This window comes from Aedes aegypti, chromosome 1 (genome assembly GCF_002204515.2).
Source record: "Aedes aegypti strain LVP_AGWG chromosome 1, AaegL5.0 Primary Assembly, whole genome shotgun sequence".
Classification (NCBI taxonomy): Eukaryota; Metazoa; Arthropoda; class Insecta; order Diptera; family Culicidae; genus Aedes; species Aedes aegypti.
This window is the reverse complement of record NC_035107.1, coordinates 223,711,040-223,738,246: the sequence shown is the minus strand read 5'-3', so window position 1 is coordinate 223,738,246 and position 27,207 is coordinate 223,711,040. Positions and strand designations below refer to the sequence as shown.

Here is a 27,207-nt window from a genome sequence, read left to right as displayed (position 1 = left end):
GAAGCTCCATTCGTTATTCTACTTATCAAAGACTTTGTTATTTTCACCGAAAATTGTCTTAAAACTTTAAATTGCTGGTTTACTCTAATCGACAATGACCCAAAGTCCGTACCCACGGTTTTGAGCTGTGAGATTTTTTCTTTCTTACTACAAACACCATCAGAGTAGACTGGGCAAATATTCAAGTTTAACAAAAGTTTTTTTTTTATAATTTTTGATCAAAATTAAGAGTGTATTTGCATGCATACATCACTTTATGGTTAGTAAAAAGTATTCCTGTCACGACAGTAGCGATATTTTGTGTTTCATTCAGCGAACTACTGCCGAACACTAGTTTCAAATTCTGGCGCCACCGTTCAAGACTATCAATTCAACTTTTGGCACAAATTTTCTCAAAAAAAATGTAGCAAAAATGTTTTAAATCCACTGCGCGGCATTTATTTCTTTTCAATTGTTATAATTTTTCTGGAAATTTTGATTATTCCACTAAAGTCGAACTTTCGCCCCATCTTACTCTAAGTAAATTATCTCCGCCATACAATGTGGTTCCTGCTACTGCAAACGTTAATTTGCTCGACGCGATAAGAAATGCGCCTTTGGGTATGCAACTATTCTGCTCTCAAATTTGACAGCTCTTCTGGTGGCTGATGTGAGTGCGATGAAAATCTCGAAGTAGATCAAACACGGAAGGCTGTTAGATTTTATAAAATACAGTCAACACTCCTTAACTCGATATTGAAGGAACCATCGAGTTAGGGAGGTATCGAGTTACAGAACACAAAACCGGTGCAACTGTGATCCAAGAGACCTTCGAGTTAGCCATGAAAACCAACTTTCAATATGGTTTTCTAAATTCACATCGATGCACGAAATATCGAGTGAGGGAGAGCTGACTGTAGTAAAAAAATGTCCGTTTAATTTTACACTTAGAGTAAATATTGCCTATGAAAGCCTAGGTTAGTGATGATTAAACTATGGGCCTCCGCATAATTTTGTGCGGCTCACGAGACTGCTTGAAATTTGAGTGCGATATGGCTCACGCGATTGTTTGAAGCAAGGTTGATATTTCGCGTCTCCTTATTACATTTTTAAACCATAACCAGATTTTCTGTGATGTTCCTACACATGAGCAGATCTAATGTTAAGTCTTGACAATTTCTTGAAAGTTCTGAGTAGCTCTGAGAACGCATTCCTCCAAACTCGTGATTTCTCGGAGACAGGTTTTGATGTTTGATGTATTCTAAAACTTACGGGAAGAACATCATATTTTTGATTCTATATTAGCTTACTCATAGCATTGAAGTTCTTCTACAGTTGAAGATAGACCTTAATTTGAAAAAAGAGCGTTGAGAAGACTCCAGGGATATCTTCATGACAATGTTTCTTATCTCCTGGATTACACAGACAGTATTCTGGGACCAAATATTTTCTCCAGGGTAACTCTGAAATGTATTTTAGTCGATATATATGACGTTTGAAATCATGCTAAGTTGATGAATATTTCATCGGTATAGGATGTTTCAAACACTTGATTGTACCTCTGTTGCAATTAAAAAAAAAGCTTCTTATGAAAATTATTTGAATTATTTTTCCCATGCCTTGCGACCCGCGCCATGTTTTGAAAGTGGCCCGCATAGTCAGATAGGCAGAGGACCCCTGATATAGACGTATCAGTTTGGACACAAGGCGCACAAATATTCTAATAACTACTGAAAGGCCAAAAATCAGCATTTTTTAGAACGCTTCGTCAATTTGGGATCAATTTCGGCACCAGCAAAAACTCACATCACACTCTTATAAAAATGATATTTATTTCCTCTAAATTTCGATCTTATCACAATAAAATTTCTCCTTATTTTGCAAGTTTGAGATTAACTGAGATAGTTGTTGTTCGGAAGCAGTTGGTTGGCACCGGCTGACGGTGCCTGCAACTGGTATGCAAGGAATTCTCGTTTCTGTTGTCGACAACATTGATGGAATTTCAGTAAATGTCTTTTTCTGTTTGTGTGTTCAGACAAAATTGAACGAAAGTTGTAAAGATGGAATAAGAAAAAAAAAAGAGAAATCGGTTTCTACTTACTAGCAAAAAAATGTGTGACCACTTCTAAAAAAAGGTTGCTTCTTCCCTTTCACTTAGCTCTAATGAGATGAAACTTTTCCGTTCGGCTTTCTATACGTGTTATCGTTATGTTCTCCACTCAGTAAAATTAGTTCACGACGCTATAAGGCAGCTTTTTCCGTTTTTAAAATTGTTCTATCTACTAAAACAAGACAATGGGAAAGAAAGGATAATGCTACGGGGCATCTTCGAAGGGCGGTAGGAAAACGATGGGTTATGTGTTAAAATTTGGGAGATTTTTTTCTCTTTTCCGTGTGTAGATTGATAAATGCGCGTTTGTTTCCTAAAATGAACTACTTTGAGCACTACTGTCGTTTTTCGATTGTAAACATTGTTGCACTTGGATGTGTTGCACGTGTTGCGCTCTCACTCTAGGTTTTCGATCTCTCTTCCTCTCTGTTGCTTCTAATTGTTTAATCTAGCCTATTGTGTGTTAGTTGGATTGTGTGTATTTGATTGTCTCTTACGATTTATGGCAATTCGTTTTACTCTCTTGTATATAGTTTAAAAAGTATTGTGTATCTTTCGAAACAGTGCTTCCGGCGATTGTCTTTTATCGGTGCTAACGCTTACTATCACGATTGACGTTTGGAATAATACTAAATGCGCACGTATTTTTTTGTTTCAGTGTAAAATCCTAGAAAATAGATTTTTGATTGATTGATTGAATAGATACACGCTAAAATTTAAAGTAGTATTCGAGGGTTGAATTCCTGGAGTTTGTTAAATTACAGTTTCACTTTCTAAATAGAGACAGTCTTGTCATTTTCAAAGATTTCTCAATTGACATCTAAAATTTTGACAGAAATCGCACGTAAAATGCTCCGCATACTTGTCTAAAATCCTACCGATTAAAATACAAATATTCATGTATAGTTAGCTCCTCTGAAGTTTGAATTCTATCTGGGAACCGCAAAAAATTCGGCTCCCTCCGTATATTAAAACAAACAAAAAAATTGCTCTCGCTTTCCTTCTCTTTCTCGCACTACTCAGACAAGACACTTCCCTTTCACACACTCATCCGCATTGCCGAGTACTGCCTTCTCTGTCTTAATCTTCCTGTTTGCCTCGGGAATGTAGTATAGCGTCCTATCTAAAGCAATCCGTCATGCATCCATACTCGCTCCGTGTTAGTCTCTTCCTCTATCTCGCTCTCTTTCGCTCGGCATCTCTCACTCATTCCAGGTTTCCTGTGTATTGACTTCTTCCTGTTCCCTTTGTTCTTCTAATGCTTTCTAAAACACAGCTTTTGCTCTCGGTTCGGAGTGTGTGGAGTCGATCTAGGCTTCGTATTCTTGGTCCATCGCTGCCTTCTCTTGTTCTGTGGAATCGGAAATCGGAAAATAGGCGTGTTACCGGGGAATAGGTTTTTGACAAAATTTTGCATCTAACGGAAGACTACGATCGGTGCCAAATTGGTGGGTTGGGGGTTCTAGGTTCAGATAGCAGTATCTTTACCGTATTTTCCAATTTCCGGATAGATGGGAGCCATCTCCAGGGTGGACGGCGCCGAAGGCGTATCGCGAGTTCTGTCCTCGTTGAGGCGGCTCATCAGCGAGTGCAGCACCTCGCTGTAGGACGTCACGTTGATGTTCTGTCCCAGGAGGTGAATCATGAGGAAGTCACCGATTTGGATCCGGCGGACCAGGTTCTCGATCTGATTGTCCGGGGCCGTGCGGAAGCGACGCTTGAGGGCGGCCTCGCGCGTTGTCGGCATCATGACAATGGCCGCCGAGTACAGAATGGCCAGTCCAGAGAGGATGGACAGCAGGATGAACCAGAACCTGTGGGGAGAAGGGAGGTTAGTATTGGATTAGAAGTGGGCTATGCTGCTTCGGTGCGTACCACAGGAAGATGTAGATCTTTTCGTTCAGGATGTTCAACGCTAGGACGCAGAGGGCATCGTGCTTCTGGATACTGCCGGAAGCTCCGTATTTGTGGAATGTACACTTCGTCACGCGAGGGAAGATCTAAATCAAAGAATCGGAAGTTAGTGCACAAAGACTTGGTGAAGTGTACGAGATGAAATACGAACCTCGATCATGGGATCCGAGCGATTCTCCTGATCCATGTCGCTGAACTTGAGCACTTCGGAACCGTAGGTAAGGAAAGCACCGCCGAGGAACTTGTCCACGAAGAAGATGTTGCCAATCTGCAAGAAGGGAATGATTTGAGGAGGTTGTTCGCTGCGATGTGCGTTGCGGCAGGATACTTACCACGTTGACGAAGTTCAGCGCTTCGCAGATGAAGTAACCGAACGAGTAGCTGTTGTGCGTATTGAGTGATTCGTAGAGGTACTTAGCGAGCCGACTTTGGCGCCCTTTGCGCTCATCCGGGCTGATGATCATGTTGCCACGCAATCCGTCGGAGATCATGCGCATTCTGCCCTCTTCCCAGTTCTTCCAGATCCAGTGGGGCATGTAGAACAGCAGGCCCTGGAAGAACAGCATGAACGGCACCCACTGGTAGTAGCTGTGGTACGTTCGCTCCTGGTTGTACTCGTTGCCGAGACCGGAGTGTGCTACCGAAGTGCCCACCGGTCGCCCGTGCTGGCCAGGCAACGTGAAGGTGTACGTAATCCAGCAGTACGTATTGATCACATGGCCGGGAATAGCGCCGTCGTTGATGCAGGAAATGGGATCACCTGGAAAAGAACGATCGCAATTAGTTTTGGTCGGTTGCAGTGGAGAATTGATGGGGTGGCTTACCAATTAGATTGTTGGCTGTCACGAGCACGCAGCATAGGAAGAGCACAGCGCTGGTTAACCGGTAATGACACCGGAACACCATATTATCGATGATGGCCTTATCGATCAGGTACCGGACCTTGATGAAGCCGGCCACCGACGAGACCAGTCCGAACACAGCCATGGTTGGGTGCCTCTACGGAGTTGCGATCCCTCTGCGAAGATGTCTACTCTTGTCCGTCGAATCTGTGGTCGTGGAAAGAAAGGTAATTAGCAATCTGGAAAGGCCATGAAACGGAATTAGAGGAGATTGGATTCGTTTGCTCTGACTGTGGTTTGCAATTATCTACGCTGCTAATCTCGCGCACTAATCCGGCCGTTGATCACTTGTGACTGAACGCGCGAGAGGTTCCGTTGATATCTTATCCACGTGACGAGGCCATCGTCGTTGATTTAGGGCCGCCATTGTTCATATACGGTTTATGTACGCCCCGCGAGATGACGAATGGGATTGCGGTCATCCTCGATCTCAATCCAATCCGATCTCTTCAATGTCAAATCCATTTGTAGCGCGTCCCCTTGAAGTGGAGCATTTGCACACGCCAGCTTATCACCAACACTTTGCAAGCCGCGGAATTATGTTTTGTTTTCATTTTGTACGGCTAAGCTGCACTCGACAGCTCTCCAGGCCCGTTGTCGTCACTGCGGTAAACTGAATTGTTCTAAATGACCGACGACGCGGACCCCGGTCACACCCAGTTGCACACTGCGCGCCCGGTTTGCAATTTTTTCATTGATTGTGCCTGATGAATAGGAAACGGGTTTCTGCGGAGCTGAATGCGATCGCGCGTTTGCGGTATTGCACATGAAGTCGCGATCGATTCAACGAAGGCGCGGTTTCACACAATACACCGCAGCCGTTGCGACAATTAAGTCAACCGCGTCAACTGTCGATGCCGCAATTAGTTAGCTAGGCTAATGAGCGATCGTTATGTAACTCACGCGACTTCCCAGTAATCGCCAGAAGCCTCGATCGACGCCATTGTACGGGAGCTTATCGCGTGTCGCACTCGGAAGAAAGGTCACCGGCTTTCTTCATCTGGAATTGAGGTCGTAAACGGCCAGTGCTTGACAACGCTACGGGTGGAGCTGAACTGAGCTGAGCCACGACTGCCGATGCTGAATGGATTCATTCAACTCTCACGAACGAACGAACGAGCGGCAGTACGCCCACTGATTTCCTAATTTACTCGTTACAGAAGCAGCAGAAGCATTCTGTGTATTACGTCGTGTGCTTGTCGGTTGGTTGATGATCGTAGCACATGTGGTCGCAGTCGTGGTCGTCGACGTCGTCGTCTTCGTTGTCGTCATTTGTCTTTGTACGTTCCAGGGGAACGGCGAAAAACAGTTACTTTGAGCGATCCCGAGTGGAAATTGGAGAGGAGAAGATCATGAGAACTAAAATAACTCAAAATTCACTCAAAGTTCTGCGAAATACTTTTAAAATTAGTGTAATCTTTTATACACATTATTTTATGTCTCATGTAGGTGGTATTCTGACACATTTTAAAAATTTTGAAATCTTGTTGATTATTTTGAAATCTCATTAAGAATTTTGAAATTCGTTGAAACATCTCTGAACGTTAAATGATAAGACTGTTAAATCACTGCTTTTATCAAATTGGTTTTCAACATTTACCCTCCTGAGTAGTCAAATGCTGCCATATTTACAACGTTTAACATACAATAACTTGACGTAGTATTTGTTTCCTACTTGTTGGGCATACAAGTCATTAGTAACAAGAATGTTTAACTCATTTTAAGATTATTCCATCTTCATTACCCGAATTTCCTACTCGGGCATCCCATTCGTTAGAAGCCCAGCCCGTCAAGTAGTAAATCGCTGTAGCAGCTGCTACTGGACAACTTCCCCACATATGTATCATATTTATGTCTCACTGGTCGCAAATCATATGTTGCCTTCTGAGCAATGGCTTTTACAATGAAAACACGATCTGCGTCAGCCGTTGATAAATGAACGCCCCGGGCTGGAATCTTTGTTTCCTCTCGCTTGACGTACGGAGACAAAGGGACAAAGGCCAGCGGATAGTTTATCTGGGAAGTTCTCGGGAAACCGGATGCTGGTGCTAGGCTTGTTGATGAAGGTCATGTGTCTTCTACCCCGTATTCTGTACGATTCTCGTCGTCGTATCGCACTATCACCCGAAATGTAACACGCGTGGAGATAACAGTCCAAAACGTTTTGGCGCTATAGCGTCCACTTTGCAGCAAGTTTCCACCGAAAATGGAATGTGTAATCTACCGCAGCGCATAATAACGTGAATTTGCGAACGGGTAACAATCGAATCGATTCTGCACACACGTTGATCGATTAGATTAGAACGACAAGCCCTGAAATTGGCGCGAAAACGATGATTACTCAATGGGGCCTGTGCAAACCGTGCGATTATTGTGAATGACGTTTCTTGTGCAGTAGGTATAGTGGTTTGTTTGATCCATACATGTGCCCATTGTTAAGGCGGTCAATCGTTCTTGGAACTATGTTTCACTAGAAATGATTCACATGATATAAATGACATTTTTTTTTTGCAAATTCATTGACCAGTTGCTTCGTCACTACAGTTGGCAGTTTTAGAATTGAGAACTTGTCGATTCATCGCTGTACGATTGGATGCATGGATAGCAATGCATTGAAAACGATTTCATGGGATATTAGAACTGATATCTTATAGTATTTCTGTGTGTGGGGCTCAAAATCATCTAGGGAAAGTGTACCAGTTATGGCCATAGTGGTTCCCTATTTGGCCATGTATGTTTTCTCGAAAACTTTCACATTTTGAATGTTTTAACATCAAGATATATTTGATATCAAACTACTTAAACACACAGAACAATTAGAAACTTGAAGATAATCAAATTATCGCGTATGACGAAATAGGAAACCATTATGTCCATAACTGGTACACTTACCCTAGGCACAGTCGCTTAGGAAACGTTAATAGTTTCAAACTTGAGAACGTGATCTGTAATATTTTCGAATGATCTTCAATAAGCAAAAATTGTAGTAAATTCAAAAAAGCCTTTTCGCGATTCCGATGTTTTTGGAATGCTATCGGTAATTTGGAATACGCACAAGTTGTAATCCAAAAAAGTATACCCAGACATCCAGAGTCGCATAAAAGTTCACGTAATAACTCGTTTATTCACACAAATTCCATCAAACCCACAAAAAACGGTGGATAAAATCGTCGGATTGATGAGTTTCCTCGCATAAAACTTTTTTTTTCTGGATTCATTCGTACAGTTTGTTTCGTCTTGTACACTCGTACAAAGTAAGTTGAACCAATCCGTAGCAGCTGTCAAATCAACATTTATTATCATAAGTTAAGTCGCATAAGATCACAGGTGAGTTCGGCAGAAAATTTATACACTCGCATTGTATGCTATTATTCATCTCATAATACATACACGTATATCGCCTCCACTTCTGTACGTAGAAAGCCTTTTTACGACATCTTATAAGTAAAATTTTTGCACATACAAGGCCACCAGGTGATTTCATTATACGTACATTTTGGTTGTCTGGGTAAACTCTTATTTTGATTTGACCGATAACAAAACTGCACGAAAAACACTTTTCAAACAGCCTTTTGGTCTGCTTCATACTTTTGTTGTGGCACGATTCTTCCAAATGAAGGGAAAGAAAAAAAGAAGCTACAACAGTGCCTCTAGAGATTCCAACACAAATTGAACAACATAATTGGAACCCTTCATGAATGAAAGCTATTGACAATGCTAAATAAGACCTTTAAGCCGTTTTTGCGTTTCAGTATATATTAGCTTAATGATAATGTACTGTACTCTTGAGATAGCCTTCTACATTATTTATTTCTATAATTTGAGCTTCCAAAACATGCTGACTGAATTAATCCAATTCAGAAATCTATCGTACGCTTCAAAATAATTCGTGAACACCGTTCCATGAAATCTCGGCCTCATGGTCCCTTAAAACTGTTTGTTTAAGGCCAACAGAATCCTTGTATCGATGGTTCTTAGCGGTGAAGATCATCCCTTTTAGGATCATTTTAGTGAAAGCTCTGCCATCCTGATCACGTTCGAGCGTATCATTTGACAGGAATTTGAATAAAAAGTTGAATTTAAGTGAATCGAAGGCACCGATTTAAATCGGTGAATAAAATTGGTATTAGTTATTTAAGAATTTTCATGACTCGTCTTTTTAGGCGACATGAACTTCGCAGCTCTGGTGAGTCAAAAGTCGACTAATACGTAACATTCTCCTTGTGTCTACCCGATGTCGAAGTGTTCGTTCATGACATTCACGATCAAAAAAAGTCACACAACCCACACGGGAGTTGCTCGGTATGAGGCTCTGCACAAGAATCATTCTCTCTCTTCCACTCCTCTATGAAATTAGTTAACAACAAGGAAAGTATACGTCAAAATCTCATACAAACTCAAAACAGTGCAGAGGCCCATTGCCAATCATCTCTGAATGCTATAAAATGTACGAAAAAAAAGAAACGTGCGATTTTATAGAATTTTTTTTTTTTTTTTAATTTTGTGTTGATCCCGAAAAGCCTGATTTTGTGTGATACGTTCTCAATTCTGTGTTACATTTTTTTAAGCGTGTTTGTTTTGATTTCTTTCACTTAATCATCGATGATTTGAATTAAGTCGAAAATTATATATACGTTTATGTTTTCACTCATCCGATGGCACTACTGTTACTTGGATAACGTGTCGTTGGAAAAAAATATATGGCAAAATAAAGAGTCATTCCTCCTTTTTTCTTTTAGACATCTTTACTATTTTCCAAATAGAACGGCAGTGTGTTTTCATTTTCTTCGATCTGTCAATTCGGAAGAAAAAAGTTTTGACATTTGCTCGATTTTTAATTGATCCTTAAAGAGATCTTAAGCGATAATGGGGGTATTAAAAGGTGATCTTCAAAATCAGCTGATTGGTTCGATTTGAGCATTGATTCCTGCATCATAAAAACTAGCATACGATTCAACATGTTCTGTACAAAGCCCCATAGGGCTCCTTTCAAGTTTAGTTACTGTCAAAAGAGTCAATTCTCGTATCGGTGGTCCGTTAAGAGAGAGAGAGAGAGAGATGATAGATCTGACAACCAGTGATGAAAACGAAGCACCTGACGTGTGTAAACCAACGCAAAACAAACATGATAGGCTCGTGAACAGGCTTGGTATGAGTCAGTTCTCATCCGCCTGCTTGGGACAACATCCAAAAGAAAGAAAGCAAAAAGTTCGCGATCATTTGCTCGTGAGTAAAAGTACAAGGTGTGATTTGTTATGATTTTGACAGACACATCAATTGTATAGCCATCGAACTGATAGTTAAAAACCCTTGAAAACAAGAAATCTCGGAGGGGTAATTGCTTTTTTTTTCCAAAAAGTGCAATTGGCTCTGAACCAGGCTTTGGGAAATTTCACAATCATTGACACACGAGCCATAATTTCATCCCATTTATCCGCCTGCGTTCATACAACACGCATGACATTTATGGTTCGCGGAAGATATCGAGCCAAGAACGAAAACAACACAGACACACTCCACCCACTGTTCGGTGTCGATTACTGTGTGTCACTACTTGTAACATTCGCTGATACACTCATTCTGATCAAGAAACAGAGGCGAATATTTTCCATTTTCTGTGAAATGTTTATAGTAAAAGAGGTGTTTGATGATCCAATAGATTATAATTAGGTTGTTAAATGCTGCATTACCAGAAAATATGAAAGTTGTTATCAATTTTATGCAAAACATCAATAACCCGAATGGCTCGATACTGTTATAGTATGTGAGAGTTGCTGCTCTTGAACGCTCTCGCGCCACGTACCAAATGAGAGAGTGAATGTTTGCATTCATAGGGCTCTCCAATTGCGATGTGTCGCGAACTGTTACATTCTTCGAATATGGTTCGATTGGCTTATTCGGATAAACATCCAAACACTGCTCTGAACAGCTTCACGAATCACTTTAGCTTCGTTTACTCGTGAGCACGACAGATTTACCATCACTTTTCATTACTACTGCTGATAACTCACTCTTTCTCGAGTCGATTACTGGATCGACTTCTATCGGTGCTTTCCATTTTAGAAGTTGTTTTCCAAAGGTTTGAAGGTTCATTTCAATTGAATTAATAACCACACGTCGTGAAGGGGCCTTTTCAATGAGTTTTTCAGTCTGATGTACTCACATTTGTTTGCCACTTTGAAACAACGTTCGTATTCGTCAATTTCTAATTTTTCGAAAGATCAATCAGTAAGCTTCAACATCAGTAGAAACCAAAATGGAAGTGGAAAGTGGCTTCAGAACAAGCGACACTCAAGTTCAGAATAGGGAATCAAAAACGAGAAAAGAATGGTGTTGAAATCGTCAGCAGGTTTTGGATTTGAGTACTTTGTCGCGATTTCGACAGTGGGGCTTTTCTCACTATCATCGAGCGAGACGACGATGAAAGCGAGTTTGTTGAGAATCTCATCGATTTCATTGTCATGGCGGCAGAGCGTGACATTGCCGTCGTAGCAAGAACAAATTATTTGGATTGTTGCGTATATCGTAAGAAAAACCTTTGGTTACCAAATTTCAAAATTTGGTTTACCTACACTCATTCGCTACCGTTACCTCTTACACACAACACGAACCGTATAATGAACATTGAGAACCGTATAATGAACCGTATAATGAACACAAAAACTATAGAATGAATGTCGTCTGACATTTTCATTGATCACAAATTTTGCAAAGATTTCAAAAATGTGCGATTGAGTTAATGATATAGAGTAATATGAGCTTGTTGTGTCGAATGTGACACACATACAGTTAAAGAAGCTGTTATGAAAAAAAATAGAAATAAGCAAAACCGTACCATTTCCTAGCGACGTCATCGTGGTCAGCTGCATTCATTTGACTTATTTTTCGTACGTTCATTTGACCGTTCCTATTTTAATTTCAGCTAAGTCTGTCAAATGTCGACGAAACCATGTAGACTACCGTGATTGCTGGTCATGATAATTACCTGCTAGCCGCGAAAAAAAACTGCATATCAAGAGCATTTACGAAGGTCTAAGGAGAACATTTCTTATGTGCTCTTGGTTCATGGTTATTTCAGTAACTTGTTGTTCGACCATAATGAGAGAAAGTAATTGAGAACTCTCTGTTAAAATCACGTGACAACTTCTATTGAAACTGTCGCTTATTAGATCTGATCATGATCATAGATGCATATCATTTTGCTTCTCGTGAAATCTCATAATCTTTTCATGATCGCCATCTGTTGCATTTCATTTTTTGTCAGCATCACGCCGGCATGTGAGTTACAAAATACATATTTTACATTTATAAGGTTTAATCACCGCATGACTTTATCATTATTAAAATTCATTGGATTTTTTCGGTGAATACAATATCTATACTCAGAGTGAAAATCCAATAAGTAACGTCAATTTCGTATCAATCTCCGAAAATATGCCAACGATCGATAGAACTGTTACATACGCCGAACAATATAGTTAACAAGTCGAGGCGACAAATTTTTGCCTGTCTAGTGTTAGTAGTGACCAACACTACAAAATCTAGCCGTTCAAGACCAGGACGTTAGGCAACGATTTGTCGTTTCGATTGTGTTGTTCACACATATGGCCCTCTGTTAAAACAAATTTTCAACTTCTATTCATTTCTCTCGTCGCTCGCTTGCGATTCTATCCATCTTGTCATTTCATTACTTTCGTTACTCCCTTTCACTCTGAGTATAGATATTGTATTCACCGAAAAAAGCCAATGAATTTTAATAATAATAAAATACACATTTGAGAAAGCTGCCTAACACAGTAGCTCTGCAAAGTGCCCTAATTCCAATCATTCTTCCAATCGCACATCTGTAAAAAATGCATATCGATTCTCTGGTAGTCACGGCTGTTTACCTAGAGCTTTTTGTTTGTCACTATTTTTGTTCATATTTCATTAAATTATTAAAATATAACATCATGATAGTCAGAAGGTCATAACACTACAAACAAGTTTCTATAGTCGTCATAAAACTTACATTTTATATTTTGTTGAGAAAGTGGCCGTGTTTTCATGAATCTGGTCATATGGTTCAGCATTGTCTGGTTTGGACTGCCCTACGAATCGTTTTAGTTTTATAACGGTTTTATAGACCATAATATTGTGGTTTTTAGTCAGTTATACAAATATGATACAACCTGAAATGTTGTCGGTGTTCAGACAGACCAGACTAGATTCGCTAAGGGCTCCATCAATACTGATGTTCCCGATGCTCTTTTCATGCAGATGTATTATCAAATAGATAAGTTCCATTATTACGGCAAAAAATTCAAAGATTTTGATATTTCGAATGCCTGGGGTACGTTTTCCGGAAACCATTAAAAACACTTGGTCCAATTTGTCTGAACACCGGCCAATTGACGCACCATGCCTCCTGTGTTAGTATTAACATAATTCTTTTGTTTCGAAGATAATACATTGAACTCTTATTCAACCTTTGAATCATTGAAACCATATTTTTTGAAAGGCACGAGTGTAGTAATCAAAATGTAGTAAAGCCAATTGTTCCATATTTCTTAAAAGTTTATGTCTTTTTTCATACTTTCTTTTTGAAACTTTTAATTGATTTCTATGATCACAAAACAAAGTGATTTTGTTTGCAAAAGCTTTCAATAGCTTCAACGAGAAATATGTTTCAAAATTTCATGACGAAAACAATATCATTCTAGTTGCAAAAGTCTTCTGAAAATGTATTTCACTTATCTGGATTCAACCATCTCTAGTTTAAATCCAACAATCTCTCATTGTGATGAAAATATATGGAAACTTTGTTTAAACCTTCGTTGAATTTCTACGATTTTCTTGGGATGCACAAGTGCAGTAGTGAACAATGAAAATGCAGCAAAGCCAATCTCTTATGCAAATTATTTGAAACTTCAAAACATTTGAAACATTTGTGAGAAAGTTACAAAAAAATATTCCTTATGCTGTAAACCCCGTCCCCTTCAACTCCCGTTACACTTTGTAGGGTGAATGTTTAGAAAATAAGTTCATGCTTCTTGGAAGTGTCTTTTTATTTTTCTAAAGCTTTTGACACTTTCAACGAATTTTTTGATCAATAAACGATCAGAAAGATTTAAAACTATTTGAAGTGAGTAAAATTTGATCGAAGGGAGACTTCGAAACTTTGACTTGGCGGAAAGCTGATCACACCGATTCGATTACAAAGGAAAATGTAAAGATCCGATAATACTCGCATGATTTGTTTACTCTTTCATTTCGGTTGAATTCACACTTTTAGCTGTCAGTCCTATCACGAAAAGTCCTCATGGATAGCCTTATAAGGGATTTGAATTCTAAACTTGTAACCAACTCAGTTATTGTGTCACCAAGTGGCTCGGTAGCTTAGTTGGTAAAGCGCTCGTCTAACATACAAGAGTCCTGGGTTCAAATCCCAGCCGAGCACGTGGATTTTTTCATAATTTCACCCATAATGTGTCCATCTTTACCACGCGTAATGAGCTAATTAATTTAATAACCATGCGGATTGGATTACCGAACAGCTCAATATAATCTGTCACTTTGTGTGGAAGTTTTCAAAACAACACAAATGTTGTCTAGTTTTGTTTGTCAAACTTGCTTTTTTGAATACATTTACAATATTCAGCAACTAAAACCAGTGTTTTTTGCAGAATAATAAATGACGCGTTGCATTCATTTTGCTTGCAAACCTATACAACCAAATATGGGATTTGCATGCGAATTGTTATTCTTCCATCCCTAAATAAACAAAAGTAAAAAAGTTTTCTAGATCAATTGCTGGTTTCAAATCAGTTATAGAACCATTGTAAAACTTAAAATGTTCAAGCAAAAAGAGACGACGCGATCGTTTCAGACTGCTTTGTTTCATAACCAACAATCAGATGCCTTTGGAGGGAAACAGATCTTTTATCTCTTGTCGAGATAGAGTAGTTTTTGATTTACGACGGGTGTAAGATATCGCTTTATGACGTGTAGTAATCATAAAACTGGAATGAGCTTTTTTACAAGACAATGAAATTATCAACTGTTGAAGCGACACTGTTGTCCTAGAAGAATCAATTAGAATATCCGTGTTGTTTTTGAGATTTTCTGCCCTTGGCTGGTTCATCTAATAAGCATTCTTTCCGGCACACAATGGGGTTTGCAATGAATATCTTTCTATTACCTAATTTGAAAAGCCAATCTCTTGATACATCATAATCAAACATCGAAAAAAAGACCTCCATGTCCCTTCAGTTGTCATGATCTTACTGCATTCCGTAACAAATCTCGCGTATCATAAGGGTGTAACTACAATCATCGATTTCTCTTTAGCTAACAACATGGCCGGGAAAATGTGTTTGGCTGCTATCCTTTGTCATGCTGCATCGTTAAGGTGAAAAATCTCGGAATCCAAAGATGGCCGTCACAATGGCCGACTTGTACCTCTACTCACGTTTTCAAAAGCAAAATAATGAGTGTACTGTTGTAGGATGTTTTTTTTTTCGCGAGATTTGTGCCTTTGAAGTTTTAGTGCGATCTTAGAAGTTGATTCCAAACTGTTTCATCTTAAATGCTGTGAAAATCGATCGAATTTTGTATACGATCATTGCAGATACGTCTGTATGATACTAAACGCGACAAACGGATCTTTGAAGTCGGCACTCACCGCCTCAAAACAAAGGCACCACCGTATATGGTATTTTACATTGTGATAGCATTGCTGTTATACCAACACACACACAAACACACAGTGGAGTATTGAGAATTAAAAAATGCATCGAGTGTCGTAATTTAATTAGATAATCGTATGTATCTCATACGTCCAATTCCGAGCATTACGAAGATCAAAGCTAACAGCATTTTTGCACTCATTCAAGTCGCAGACAGCTGTCAGAAGGCAAGTCGTGTTCTGCCGGCTGATGCCAACAAGGAATCGAACAAGAGTTTCAGCTACACAAAACCGTGGGATTAGTCATGATTTGTTATTCTAATCGCAAGTTGCATTTCCAAGCAATCCAGAGCACGATGTGTCACAAGGGTTGCACCCGCTGGTCGTTTGATAAATCACATTGATCAGTATTGCAGTTGCATCGAGCCAGACCTCAAGCTATATGAGTAATGACAGATCGTTGCAAAGGCGAAGAATCTAAGACAAAATCAAGACGTAGTAGACGAACTGAAACAAAGTATCGTTTTTTGTACTTAATTCGGTCCAATTGTAGCCAAATTTGACAATAGAATATGGCGTTCAAGGCTGCGTTATCTAGGTCATAAGCTAATTGCTTAACGTTGACGTCTACTTTCAAAGCTCAATCTACCAATTGTCACGTACTCGATTTGTTGTTGCTTGAGAAAAAAAAAAAACTAGTTCGACAAGAATCACGTTTTCTTTTCGATTGAGAACATTGAATTCTGCGCTGGTGTGGAATCAGTTATGGCAATCGCTTTTAGTGTACTACATATTAGTACTACGTATGAAAGTTGATGATTTGAACCATAACGTTGTTTTCACATTACAGGGATCAACGGTCGGAAGAAAAGATATCGTTGATGAAATGTCATGCCCATATGCTTATAGTACTCCATAAAAAAAACTTACTGTTGAACCATGTTAGTTTTTCTTATGATTTTCATAAATCATTCAATTTATTTTGCATTATAACTTTATAATAACGCTGAATTTTAATGTAAAAAATGAAAACAGTGCTTGATTCTTCAAGTCCGTCTCAAAATTTACAAATTATGAGTAGGCACATATGAAAAAAAAAACAAATAACTACGCTTGTACCCACCTTTGCTATAAATTGCTATGAACAATATCTGAAATTATGATCTTTAAAAAAATATTAGATTTTACTATTGAAACGTGAGATTCAAATGAGACCATTTTGAACATGGTTATGTATTTAGCTAAACGTTAAATCGTTTGATCCCTTCCAGAAAGCGAGACAGCTTTCAGCAGCCATTAACGCTTTTAAAAAGCTGTATAAGGAATTGCATCAAGCTGGATTGCACATAGATTGAATTATGAGGCATATCGATTATTACTCTTTGTTGGTATAAATTTGTTCTTTAACAAGCCAGGTAGGATATTTTTTGTCAAAGCAATCTACAGTATAGTAAGGCAATAGTAGTTTACGAAACTGCAACAAGTTACGTACAACATTTTTTGCAATTTCATAGAAGGCCGCTTGAGGGTATCAGAAGTTATATCGGATTGCATTCCCCATCATTTTACAATTTCTGAAAAAATGTTGTGTAATGATTCATTACATAACTCAAAACAGTTGCGTAATGAATCATTACAGCACTGGTTTTAGTTGCGTAATGATTATTGCCGCACTGCTTACTTCAGTGCAGGAAAGTAGGCCGTTTGATGACAGATTGACGTGATGAGAAACAGCCTATTACGATGAGAAATTGCAAAACATTTTTAACTGATCTGTTCAATCTAAATTATACTGTCGATGTAAAAAAATGATCGTTTTCCATAGCTTCGTTTGCATTTGCTCTTATCTTGAAATGAGTAGCATTTGAAGCAAATGTAGATTATAATCTGATTAGGTGATCATTTGTCAACAATCCAGACAGACTGATAACCTTTCTACACTCTCATCCAGATGTTCACGGCCAATTAGAGTAGATTGTAAACAGATACCCCGTTTGCAATTGTAAATGTATGGACTTTGCTTTTTCGATTTGCTATTTTTTTCGAAGCAGTATAGACAATTCGCTTCAGTGCTCAGAGTAAACCATCAAGCCTGAATTGGGTCCTAAAATTTTTAATGATATTATGTTTTTATTTAATAACACGAAAAAGCATGTTACTGTAACAACTTTAGCAATTTTTCCCGCTCAAATAATGGCTATATCATGTTTAAACTTTAATTTAAAAATTTGGTCCATAAATGAACCTTGACACTTTTGATCATGTTTGACGTTCGCTTAGTCGTCAAAAACACCACAGGGGTTTTAGTTCGACCACTGGGATTGTTCCTATCTGACATTTCGTAAGGGACACGAAAAACAAAATACATCCAAAATTTGAGTTTAAGCCAAAGTATGTGACAAAATCTGAAAAAATGTTTTTTGGGCTTAAACCAACGGAAAACATTAGAAAATTGAGTAAACATGTGTTTTTGGCCTAAACTTAAGCGTTTGGCACTAAAATTGGGACAGGGCTTTAGGACCCTATTGCAAACAATCGTAGGATTAACGTTATCCAGAATTTCATGCGACGATCGGCCAATCATCTGTCAACTTTATGTCTACTCCAGTCAGTGTTTGCAAATACAGACTATCGATGTCTTCTCCATGAGCATGAAGTCCGTATCACTTGAAGCTCTGACAGGGATTGATGCAATTAATAATTCCTCACATAATTTAAGATAACGCCCTAGAAGCCATTGGTAACCAAGTTTGTAGCTTGTCGTTTATAAGCATAAAAATGCATTGGATAAGTTATATAACAACGCTATGATGAATAGAAAATCATCTTCTATCTCCCAGAGGTGATGGTTTGGATGTCTATTCATTTTTTTTTTCAGGAACAACATCTTACACATTAAATTAAATACCAATGACTTTTAAAGCGTTATCATTAGTTAAGTGAGAATTCTAACCTAATTCTACAAAGCAATTTTTGGCTGAATTTTGCCGAGCTGTTTTCAGTTTCAGTTGAAACTTCAGCAAAGTTTGCTGAATTGTTTAGATTTTGTTTACTCCATGCATTGCAAATGTACACAATCGTTTGCACACTGAATTCAATTCACAGAGTTCTACACTGATAACATGCCGCGTAGAATAATCGTCTTAAAGTTCTACAACCCCAAAACAAAAAAAACATAAGTCACTTAAGGCAGGAAATGCTTACAAATGGTATCGCAGCTGTCGAGCTTAACAGTTTCCATCGCCATCATCATCAGCGGCGGCTTCCTAATGGGAATCGTTGAGTGCGAATTTCACTCTCCAGGCATCACTTGCCCCTAATTTGTTGCCACGATCCATTAGCTTCCAACCGCCAAAAGTTTTCGATCTTCGTCGTTGTTGGTTTGTTTGCACTACCACTTAACGAAACACCATCCACAGGCGGGTGGTTCTCCGTTTCGTCAAGTTCATTTTTTTTTTAGTTTTGTGTATCCAAACTGTATCGGTTCGGTATTTGTTTAGCTTGTTCTTTCATCACGTTGCTGATTCAAATCGGCTGCAACATTGCGAAAAGGGCGTAACAGTTTTAGTGAACAACTTATTTCCATTGTTAGAGCATAAATCTTTCCCACAGCTTCGAAAACAGATTCGCCCTTTTGAATTGATGTTACCGAAATGTTTGAAATCGGACTAGCTCCCGCTAAGACTTCGACCGAGAAGAACGAGTCTTTGTGTCTATGTTTAATCCAGTATGACTGGTTAGACAATTTTTCACCCAACTAGTTCCATATAACGGCTTGCACATACATGGCTTGAAGCTGCATCATCATAATCATCGTTCAGCCGCATGTCCACAAACCCATGTCATTCGTGTTTATATTGTTTATACAAAGCGATCAACAGTAAACAACTTTCTTCCTTTCTCGGATTCTCGTTCGAGCCCTGAAGCGCAACGCCTTCTTTGTTTACACATGATGCCACTTTTATCGCCCTTGGTCGGTCGCATCAGTTGTCTTCACCGGTCTACTATGATGGATTGGAACCCAAAACCATCGATTGCACTAGTAGGCGTTGATTCAAATGAGCTTCCGATCGTTCCGGCTTATCGATGGCTGTCACTACACGACGACGAACCGCCATAGTTCCGAAGATGGATTCGGTCGGTTTTGGATGTTCCACGTCCGAAAATGGAGGCTTGCTAGTTTGGCCGAATGATTGATGGGTACCGCCAATCATCGCCAATGGCCTCTCGTCTGCCTCTTCCGGTTGCTGAGAATTCAATACTAATTAGCTCGTTCTCGCTTGTTGCTTCGGTCGGACGTCGCTGATAATTGCACGTTGACTGTGTGGAAAGTGGCGCAAATTATCTCTCCGCGCTTAACCTCGCCGGTCAATTCTGGCGGAGGTCTTGCGTGAAAGGCTGCCGCTTTTGACTTGGGATGCGGAGCCTGCGAGCCGAGTAGCCATTTTAAGCAGCGCCATCAGTGCTAATAGTTATTGTTATTCTGAAATGTATTGAACACCACCATCATCATCGTCGTCTTCTTCCCGTATTCGGCTCGAAACATCGGGCGGAGATATGCGATGCGATGGGAAGAAGAAAGCCTTCGACTGAATTGCCGAACCCTGATCCGATCGCTAGTCGATCGTGAGAAAATGTAGCCTAGGTTGCTTCGTGCCTGAACGATTGAAGAATTTCAATCGCCGTATTTGAGTCCTCTCTTCGCCGGTGCCAGGCCAGGCCCAGTGCCCAAAACCCGGTCCGGTGCTCCGAAGACGGACAAACATGCTCTCCTATTCTGTATGTGCATTTTTCGTCTTTTTAAAAAGCACCTCATTCGCCTCTCTCGCCATACACGAACGCATTGGAGTCGGAGGCGACGGTGGTTTGTTAAATGGATTTGGAGAGGAGGTACGTGAAGAAAGTCGATGGCTGAGCCTTCTTCGCAGGCGGCCCGGCAATTGAGAAGCTGCATGGCCTCTTAGAAACGTGGCAACATTGTATTGCTGGTTAGGACCGCAAAGCAGTCTGCCCAAGAGCTTTTAGAAACAACAACAGAACGGATAACAGTTAAATCAACTTTTCGAGCTCGTCGCTTGATCAACTGCAAACGGTTATGAACGACGACGATTGATTAGGCTATCGTCTTCGATTTTCTCCAAACGTTGTTTATCGAAACGGAGAAAATGGTAAACATCGTCAAGCTGGTCTAGCCAGGGCTCGGTTTTGCAAAATCGTTTTGCCTGTGCGGAGACATATAATTTTGCGGTTGCAAAACATCAATCAGCTACTAATTGGAAACGTGTGGTCCCGTCTTCGTCGGTGGACTGCTTTTTGTGTGTCGCACGCTCAAATTACCCTATAATTTGCCAGCACCAACCCACGGTTTATCACCTCTGGTGGCGTGCGGCAACAACTCGCTAGATGCTGACAACGCATTCACGGAATAGTTAGCCAGCATTTTTCCATAACCCCGCATTATTGACGGCAGTCGGTCATTGCATTAGTTTGTCTAATAACCACGCATCGCTGGTAATTGGAGAATACCTGCATAAGTCACCAGAATTCGAGTATTCATGTCGTCCCTAGTCGATAAACGTTCAGTTAGTCCCCTTCCCCCTTGCAAGAAGTGATTCATCAAATTTAGGTTCCCAGTCGATAGTCGATTGTTTTCTTCTTTTATCATCGTTTCGGCATTTCCAACGACTCCTGCAATGTTTCATCATCCTCTGCATCTTCGTCGTTTGCTGCGTTGTCTGTTCAGTGTACAACAAACGACGAAAACGTCAATGTGCACGCATACAGGGAGGGGAACGCCAGTCAGCCGAACACAAAGCACATGCCAGCCTGGGACAGGTACGGCGCGAGGGGTCCCCTCTCCCTCCATTCCGCTTCTCGGTCGCTTCCCTCCTCGTCTCCTTCAATATGCGCTCGCTGCAGCACAGCAGCTGGGAAATACGCCATTTTCTTTGGCTCTCTGTGTCGCTGCCTGTATCCTTTTATGATTTACTTTGATTGGGTCCTGCACTCAAAACCCGATCCGTTCACGCTTCATCAACCGATCAACTTCGATGACCGTTCCCAATAAAAACCCGTTTCTTCATTCAACTCCCAAACACTTTCTTCTTCGCTGCCAAAACACCGTTATCCGTCGAACGACGAAACAAGCACGCACTTTTATCTCTTTGGCATTTCTTCGCTCAAAACACTCGCTTCATTGTTGCTCTGCAACGCGCCTGTGTTGCGCTAACGTTGTCAAACTTTCTTCCCCTTTTAGATAATTGCAACCGCAACAAATCAAACAAAAAACTATTAGAAACAAAAAATATGATCACAGCGACCGCAATCTCGCAAACACACACACCTGAACACGATCACGCGTGTTTCTTAATCCAGTCAATCTGTCACCGTCGTCACCGCGACTGACGGTTGTTGGATGCTGCTGCTACTTCTTCCGCGCCGCCTTCGCCGCTGCTGCTACAATACTTTTATTACGCTAATCCGCCGCGATACCCGACCGCTCGCTCGCCCCCTTAAAACAAACGCCGAAGCCCGTCGTCGAACTCCCCAGCTCTTTCTCTCTAGCAGTAGTGACCGGACTACTTGATCACCGCTGTTGCCATTTACACCGCACGAGCGTCTCTCTAGGACTGAAACGACGAGTCCAAAGTCGAGTAGGCTGTAGCTGTGGCTACCAGCTACCAGCAGCTACAGTGTGGTAACTCACTCTCATTCACAGTAGGCGCTCTCCGAGCAGTGTTTAGAGTGCGGAACTAACGACACACGAGTGACTCCATCGAGGGTGAAGAAGGGAACTCAACTCCGGTGCTTGTTGGCTCAGCGAAGAAATCGAGCGGGGCGATGGTGTGTGTGTTGAACTTCTTGCGATCGGTCCCCGTCTCGGGAGTTGAGTGCCAGGCCGATTCGCCTTTCAGTCGTGGAAAACGTGAAGCGGAAAAGTGGACTGTGTTGAACATTTCGTTAATGATTTTAATTTAGCGTAATGGCTATGGGGGGCTCGGGTTCAAAGTTTAGAACTATCGCTGTGATTTTTTGATAATACTATTTAGGGTAGATGTACCAATAGTGGAGGTACTAAGCACGATTGAACTTCATTTAACTGCCTAACTTCAAGAAGCGCAATTAATGTACATGTTAATGTTATAACGGGAAGTAACGACCATTCACTCAATGAGAAAAATGATTTCATCGCAGTAACCCTCGGCATGTCAGTGAAAAATAATACCTCCACTATTGGTACACTGTTCCTTTAGTTGCGGTATATTTTTAATTTGTGTTGCTATAGTTGCGGTATCCATTGTGAGTAGTGTTTGGTCCGTTGAATCTATTGCTTGCTCCTTTGTGGGCGAGCGACGGAATCCGGATCAATTGTGTCCGGCTCGCGTTGCGCTGGTGAAAAAAACGAAGTGAGCGGGTGAAAAACGAAACGCGTCAGTAATGTTTGGTCCGTTGAATCTGTTGCTTGCTCCTTTGTGGGCGAGCGACAGAATCCGGATCAATTGTGTCCGGCTCGCGTTGCGCTGGTGAAAAAACGAAGTGAACGGGTGAAGAACGAACCGCGTCAGTAGTGTTTGGTCCGTTGAATCTGTTGCTTGCTCCCTTGTGGGCGAGCGACGGAATCCGGATCAATTATGGTTGGTTTGCGTAGTAATCGCACAACAGTATCGATCATCCGTGTAAATGCTTTCGTATTCATTTCAAATTATATCTTTATTGTTTACCAAAACGAATCCTTTCCCATATCCAAAATCCCAGTGTTTTCTTGTGGAAGTGCAGAGGACTCCTCGGCTTCTATAAAGCAAGTTACACGTCAACATTTCCCTCCCATCCTCAAATTGACCTGCATTCGGACGCAGCCGGCGCCGGTATTGTTTGTTGTAATAATGAGAGCACCAGTACTTACACATTGAAGATGCTACTGATCCCGAGTAATGTCTGTTGGTTCCCTGTGTAAGTACAGCTGTTCTTGCAATAACGGAGTAGCAACTGCGGGCGGTCAATCATGCTCATGCTCATGCTTATGCTATAGTTGCGGTATCCATTGTTTTCTTATGGAATCCTCCACTATGAGAACACTTTGCCGCAACTATTGGTACAAGTAAGAAAACTTTTAGCAATTTTAGTGTTATTTCATCAGTTTTAAAACAATTTGAACGCTCTTTTCAACTATTCCGTGTATCAACAAGCCAATACGTCGAATGGCAGTGTCGGTTCTGTGGCTAGTGAAATAAAACCAGTGAAAATGGCATTACAACAACTATAGGAACACTCACAACTAATGGATTACCTACCCTATGTTGTAACTCCATTAAATCAAAAATATCATGTAAAAAGGGTGACCGGAAAAGTAAATTCACGATTGCACGAAAATGACCACAGGGGAACTTTTCAGCAATTCTTTCTAGTATCCTTTAGCAATTTCTCCGAGGATTATACAAGGGATTTCAATGATTTTTCTAGAATCAGTACAAGATTGTTTCAAGCTCTTTTTCTAAAATTCTTCCATTTTTCGGGATACCCTCAGGATGTTTCTTCAGACTTTTTTTTATCTACAAATATTCTTGGTGTTCTGGTGGAATTCTAAAATGTGTTCCCTAGAAATACATAGTAAAAATGCTGGTTCCATATTGGAATCAAACTCGAACAAATTTAATTATACAGGTCGGACTCGATTATCCGGAGTATCGACTTTTTTCACTCCGAATAATTGAATCCTCCGGATGAGCGAATCACTGGAAAAAAATCTAATCTGTTTTTAAGATGATTATAAAACGAAGCCACACATCAAATTTCCAAGTGCACAAGCAAGTCTTGAAAACCAAATAGCGCTCTGCGTTGAAATTTTTTTCCTCAATACTAACAAAAATATTTATTATCCAGGCCTACTATATTCTGAAGAGTTTTAAATATGAGCAAAATACACATTTTCTCTGAAGACGTCATACCTCTAAAATTTTCATATGAAAAGATGTAAGCTTTTTTTATAGTTTTTTTATCCACTTTACCAAGCGTAACATTTCAAAATGGCGCAAGTAAAATCAAAAACTTTTCCCGGTACTTGAATAAGCATATCTTTAAGAAACTTTGATGATAGTATTTTTTTTGTTTTTCCGTATTAAATGCGTTTTGAATTATTTCTCAATTTAACTTAGAAAACATTTTTTTTCCGACATCTTGAGATACTTTTGCAATTACAGTCGAATATTTTATAAGATATTCACAAATAATGAATTATTCTTACTTATGAAATTTGGCGCTTAGGACACTTTTGTATATAACGCGCCTTGACCAGACAAACAAATGTTCAGAAGACACCAAAACGCTATCTATTATATTTTTCAAGTTATTAATTTATGCCACTTAATTTCATTCCGTGGACCAATGTGCAATGGGGGCCTGGGTTCAAAGTGTAGAACGATCGATGTATTTAAGGCGACGTATTACTATATGTGTTGAAACTCAATCAAATCTTAATTAATATTTGGAAAGGGCGACCTCAAAAATAAATTCACAAATGCACGAAAACGACCAGAGGGGAACATTTTAGAAACTTATTTTAGTTTCATGTTAGAATTTCTCCGGATATTTCTCTAGGGGTAGTATAAGGCATTCCAGTGATTTTTTCTAGAATTAAGTATAAGATTTTTTAAATACTTTTTTTTTAAATTCTTCCATTTTTTATACCCTCGGGATGTTTTTTAACCTTGGTATTTTTGTTTGGTTTCTTTCATACATTATTCCACGAATTCTTAATCCAGCTGTTTTCAGGTTTTTTTTCTATAATTAGTTATAGGAACTCGTTTAATAGTTTGTTCACTAGTTTTTCTACACATATTCCTGATGTTCTGGAGGAACATTCTTTATACTGTAAATCAAACATTTGTCCTCTTTTGATTGCCGGCATTCAAGAGATTAAATAAAAAACAATTAAATAAAAACTACTTTGGGTCTATCGCTAGCTTTTCAGGTGAATCCTGATGACCTAATACCCCTCCCAACCCCCAACTCCGTAGCACTTATGAGGGTGTCGCTGAGTCGGAGGCCTCTCATTAAGTAAGTGCTACATCAACATTTCCTTCCTCAATCCCAAGTTACGGTAAAGATGGGCGTGGCCGGGAATAGCAATATTCATGGTTTTGGTATTCTTATTTAAGATTGGATCAAGACTTATTCCCTAGCCTTGGTCCTGAAGGCATTCTAGATGAGATTATCAAAAGAAAAAACATGAATGTTGCTAGTATCCAATCTACGAAGTATACCGTAACTACGCTAACGCTAACGCTAACGCTAACATATTCCTGATGTTCTGGAGGAATTCTAAAAATGTGTTTCACAAGAATTACTAGAAAAAATGCTAGTTTGATTCCTAATGAATTCAATGAAATAAAACTTGAACAAATTTAGTTATAATCACAGGATATGATAAATACTTGGTTGTTGATAGTTCTGGCAATTACCTGGAGCCTAGGAATCTAAAATACCAAGTTCTCAGGAAATTCTCTCTGGAAATCTCATTAGACGGAGATTCTTGCCCTTAGCAACATTGGCGTTCCAGGTGATATCGAGGACGTTTCGTGGTGCAGTAAAAAGTGCAAAGGAAATGAAAGTGATGGCTCCGGTTCGTCTGAGCTGCAAGAGGAGTTTAAAAAGCAGAAACGGGTACTGGAAAAAGAGAGGATTTTGCACCAGAAGCGACTGGAGATGCAACAAGAGCTGAACGATATGCGTGAACTGCTAGATATGGAGAAACGGGAAATGGAACTGCAGTTCGAAAGGGCGCAGATGGAGAAAAAGATCGCCGAAGAAGAAGCCCAAGATAGGAAACTAGAAATATGCGGACGGAGATAGAAGAGAGGCTGCAGCGGTTGAAGCTGAAGCTGGTTAAACAGTCAACGGATGGTGAAAAGGAGGAACAAGAAAAGGCCAATAGTGTTAAACGGGAAACTTGAAGAAGCAGTTGAAGCGGGAAACTTGAAGAAGTGTTGAAGCGCGAAAGTCGATGAAGCCGGAGAAAGTGAAGCCAGGAGAAGAGCTCGAGAAGAAGAAGTCGCGAAAAGCGAAGCCTGGAAAAGTGGGTCCGGTTGCTGAGTGAAAGTACGCGCGATTCTAGAGGAGCTTACCGTAAACATTCGACGCAGAAAGTTGCTTAGAAGCTCTATGAGAAGTCCGCTAGGGGTCCATCAAGTTTGCCAGAATGAGGCGTAATGGGGATTGGACGCCGTTCGGGCATTCAGAGTTGGTGCAACAACAACCGATGAAGAAGAGGAAGAGTCGTTCGTGGAAGATGTAAGAAGCTACGAGGATGAAGGAGAAAGCTCCGGTGAGGACGAAGAGAACTGCAAAGAGGAGAAAAGTAACGTCGGACGTGAAGTGGATAGTTCGGAACGTCCGAAGAATATAATGCAGAGAACTGGCATCTGAAGCATGGAGAAGTCAAACTGGAGGTATGGCCGATGTTTATCAGCAGTTATGAGACGCCCACAAAGGCGTGCGGCTTTTCCAATGTGGATAAGCTGGCGCGGCTGCAAGAATGCCTGAAAGGAGAGGCGCTGGAAGCTTCTATTGAAATCGGTTCCGGCGGTCTGAGTGACTTCTCAACATGTTGCTGTCGAAGGTGGTGCAATGCATCACCACCA

The 27,207-nt window shown here is 40.2% G+C and overlaps 2 protein-coding genes and 1 non-coding gene across 7 annotated transcripts in view; 2 read left to right on the top strand and 1 right to left on the bottom strand.

Annotated features, from left to right (window-relative positions):
- The window catches only part of LOC5574615 (dedicator of cytokinesis protein 3), a 311,576-nt gene that overhangs the window by 94,045 nt on the left and 190,324 nt on the right, over positions 1–27,207 (top strand). The window lies entirely within an intron of this gene.
- On the bottom strand, positions 1,791–22,216 carry LOC5574614 (innexin inx3). 4 transcript variants are annotated; one of them, XM_001661481.2, is made up of 7 exons: positions 21,915–22,216; positions 4,828–5,052; positions 4,336–4,763; positions 4,155–4,271; positions 3,965–4,089; positions 3,578–3,903; positions 1,791–3,440 (listed from the first exon to the last, which is right to left on the bottom strand). In XM_001661481.2, exons 2-7 carry the CDS (start codon positions 4,988–4,990, stop codon positions 3,400–3,402), a joined length of 1,200 nt encoding a protein of 399 aa, XP_001661531.2. In that variant the 5' UTR covers positions 4,991–5,052; positions 21,915–22,216; the 3' UTR covers positions 1,791–3,399. The 4 variants fall into 4 exon arrangements, with proteins under 4 accessions (XP_001661531.2, XP_021713369.1, XP_021713370.1 ...); XM_021857677.1 differs by lacking the exon at positions 21,915–22,216 and adding an exon at positions 5,809–6,255; XM_021857678.1 differs by lacking the exon at positions 21,915–22,216 and adding an exon at positions 5,137–5,401.
- Positions 14,273–14,344, top strand: Trnav-aac. The gene has a single exon. It is a non-coding gene; the product is annotated as a tRNA-Val (tRNA).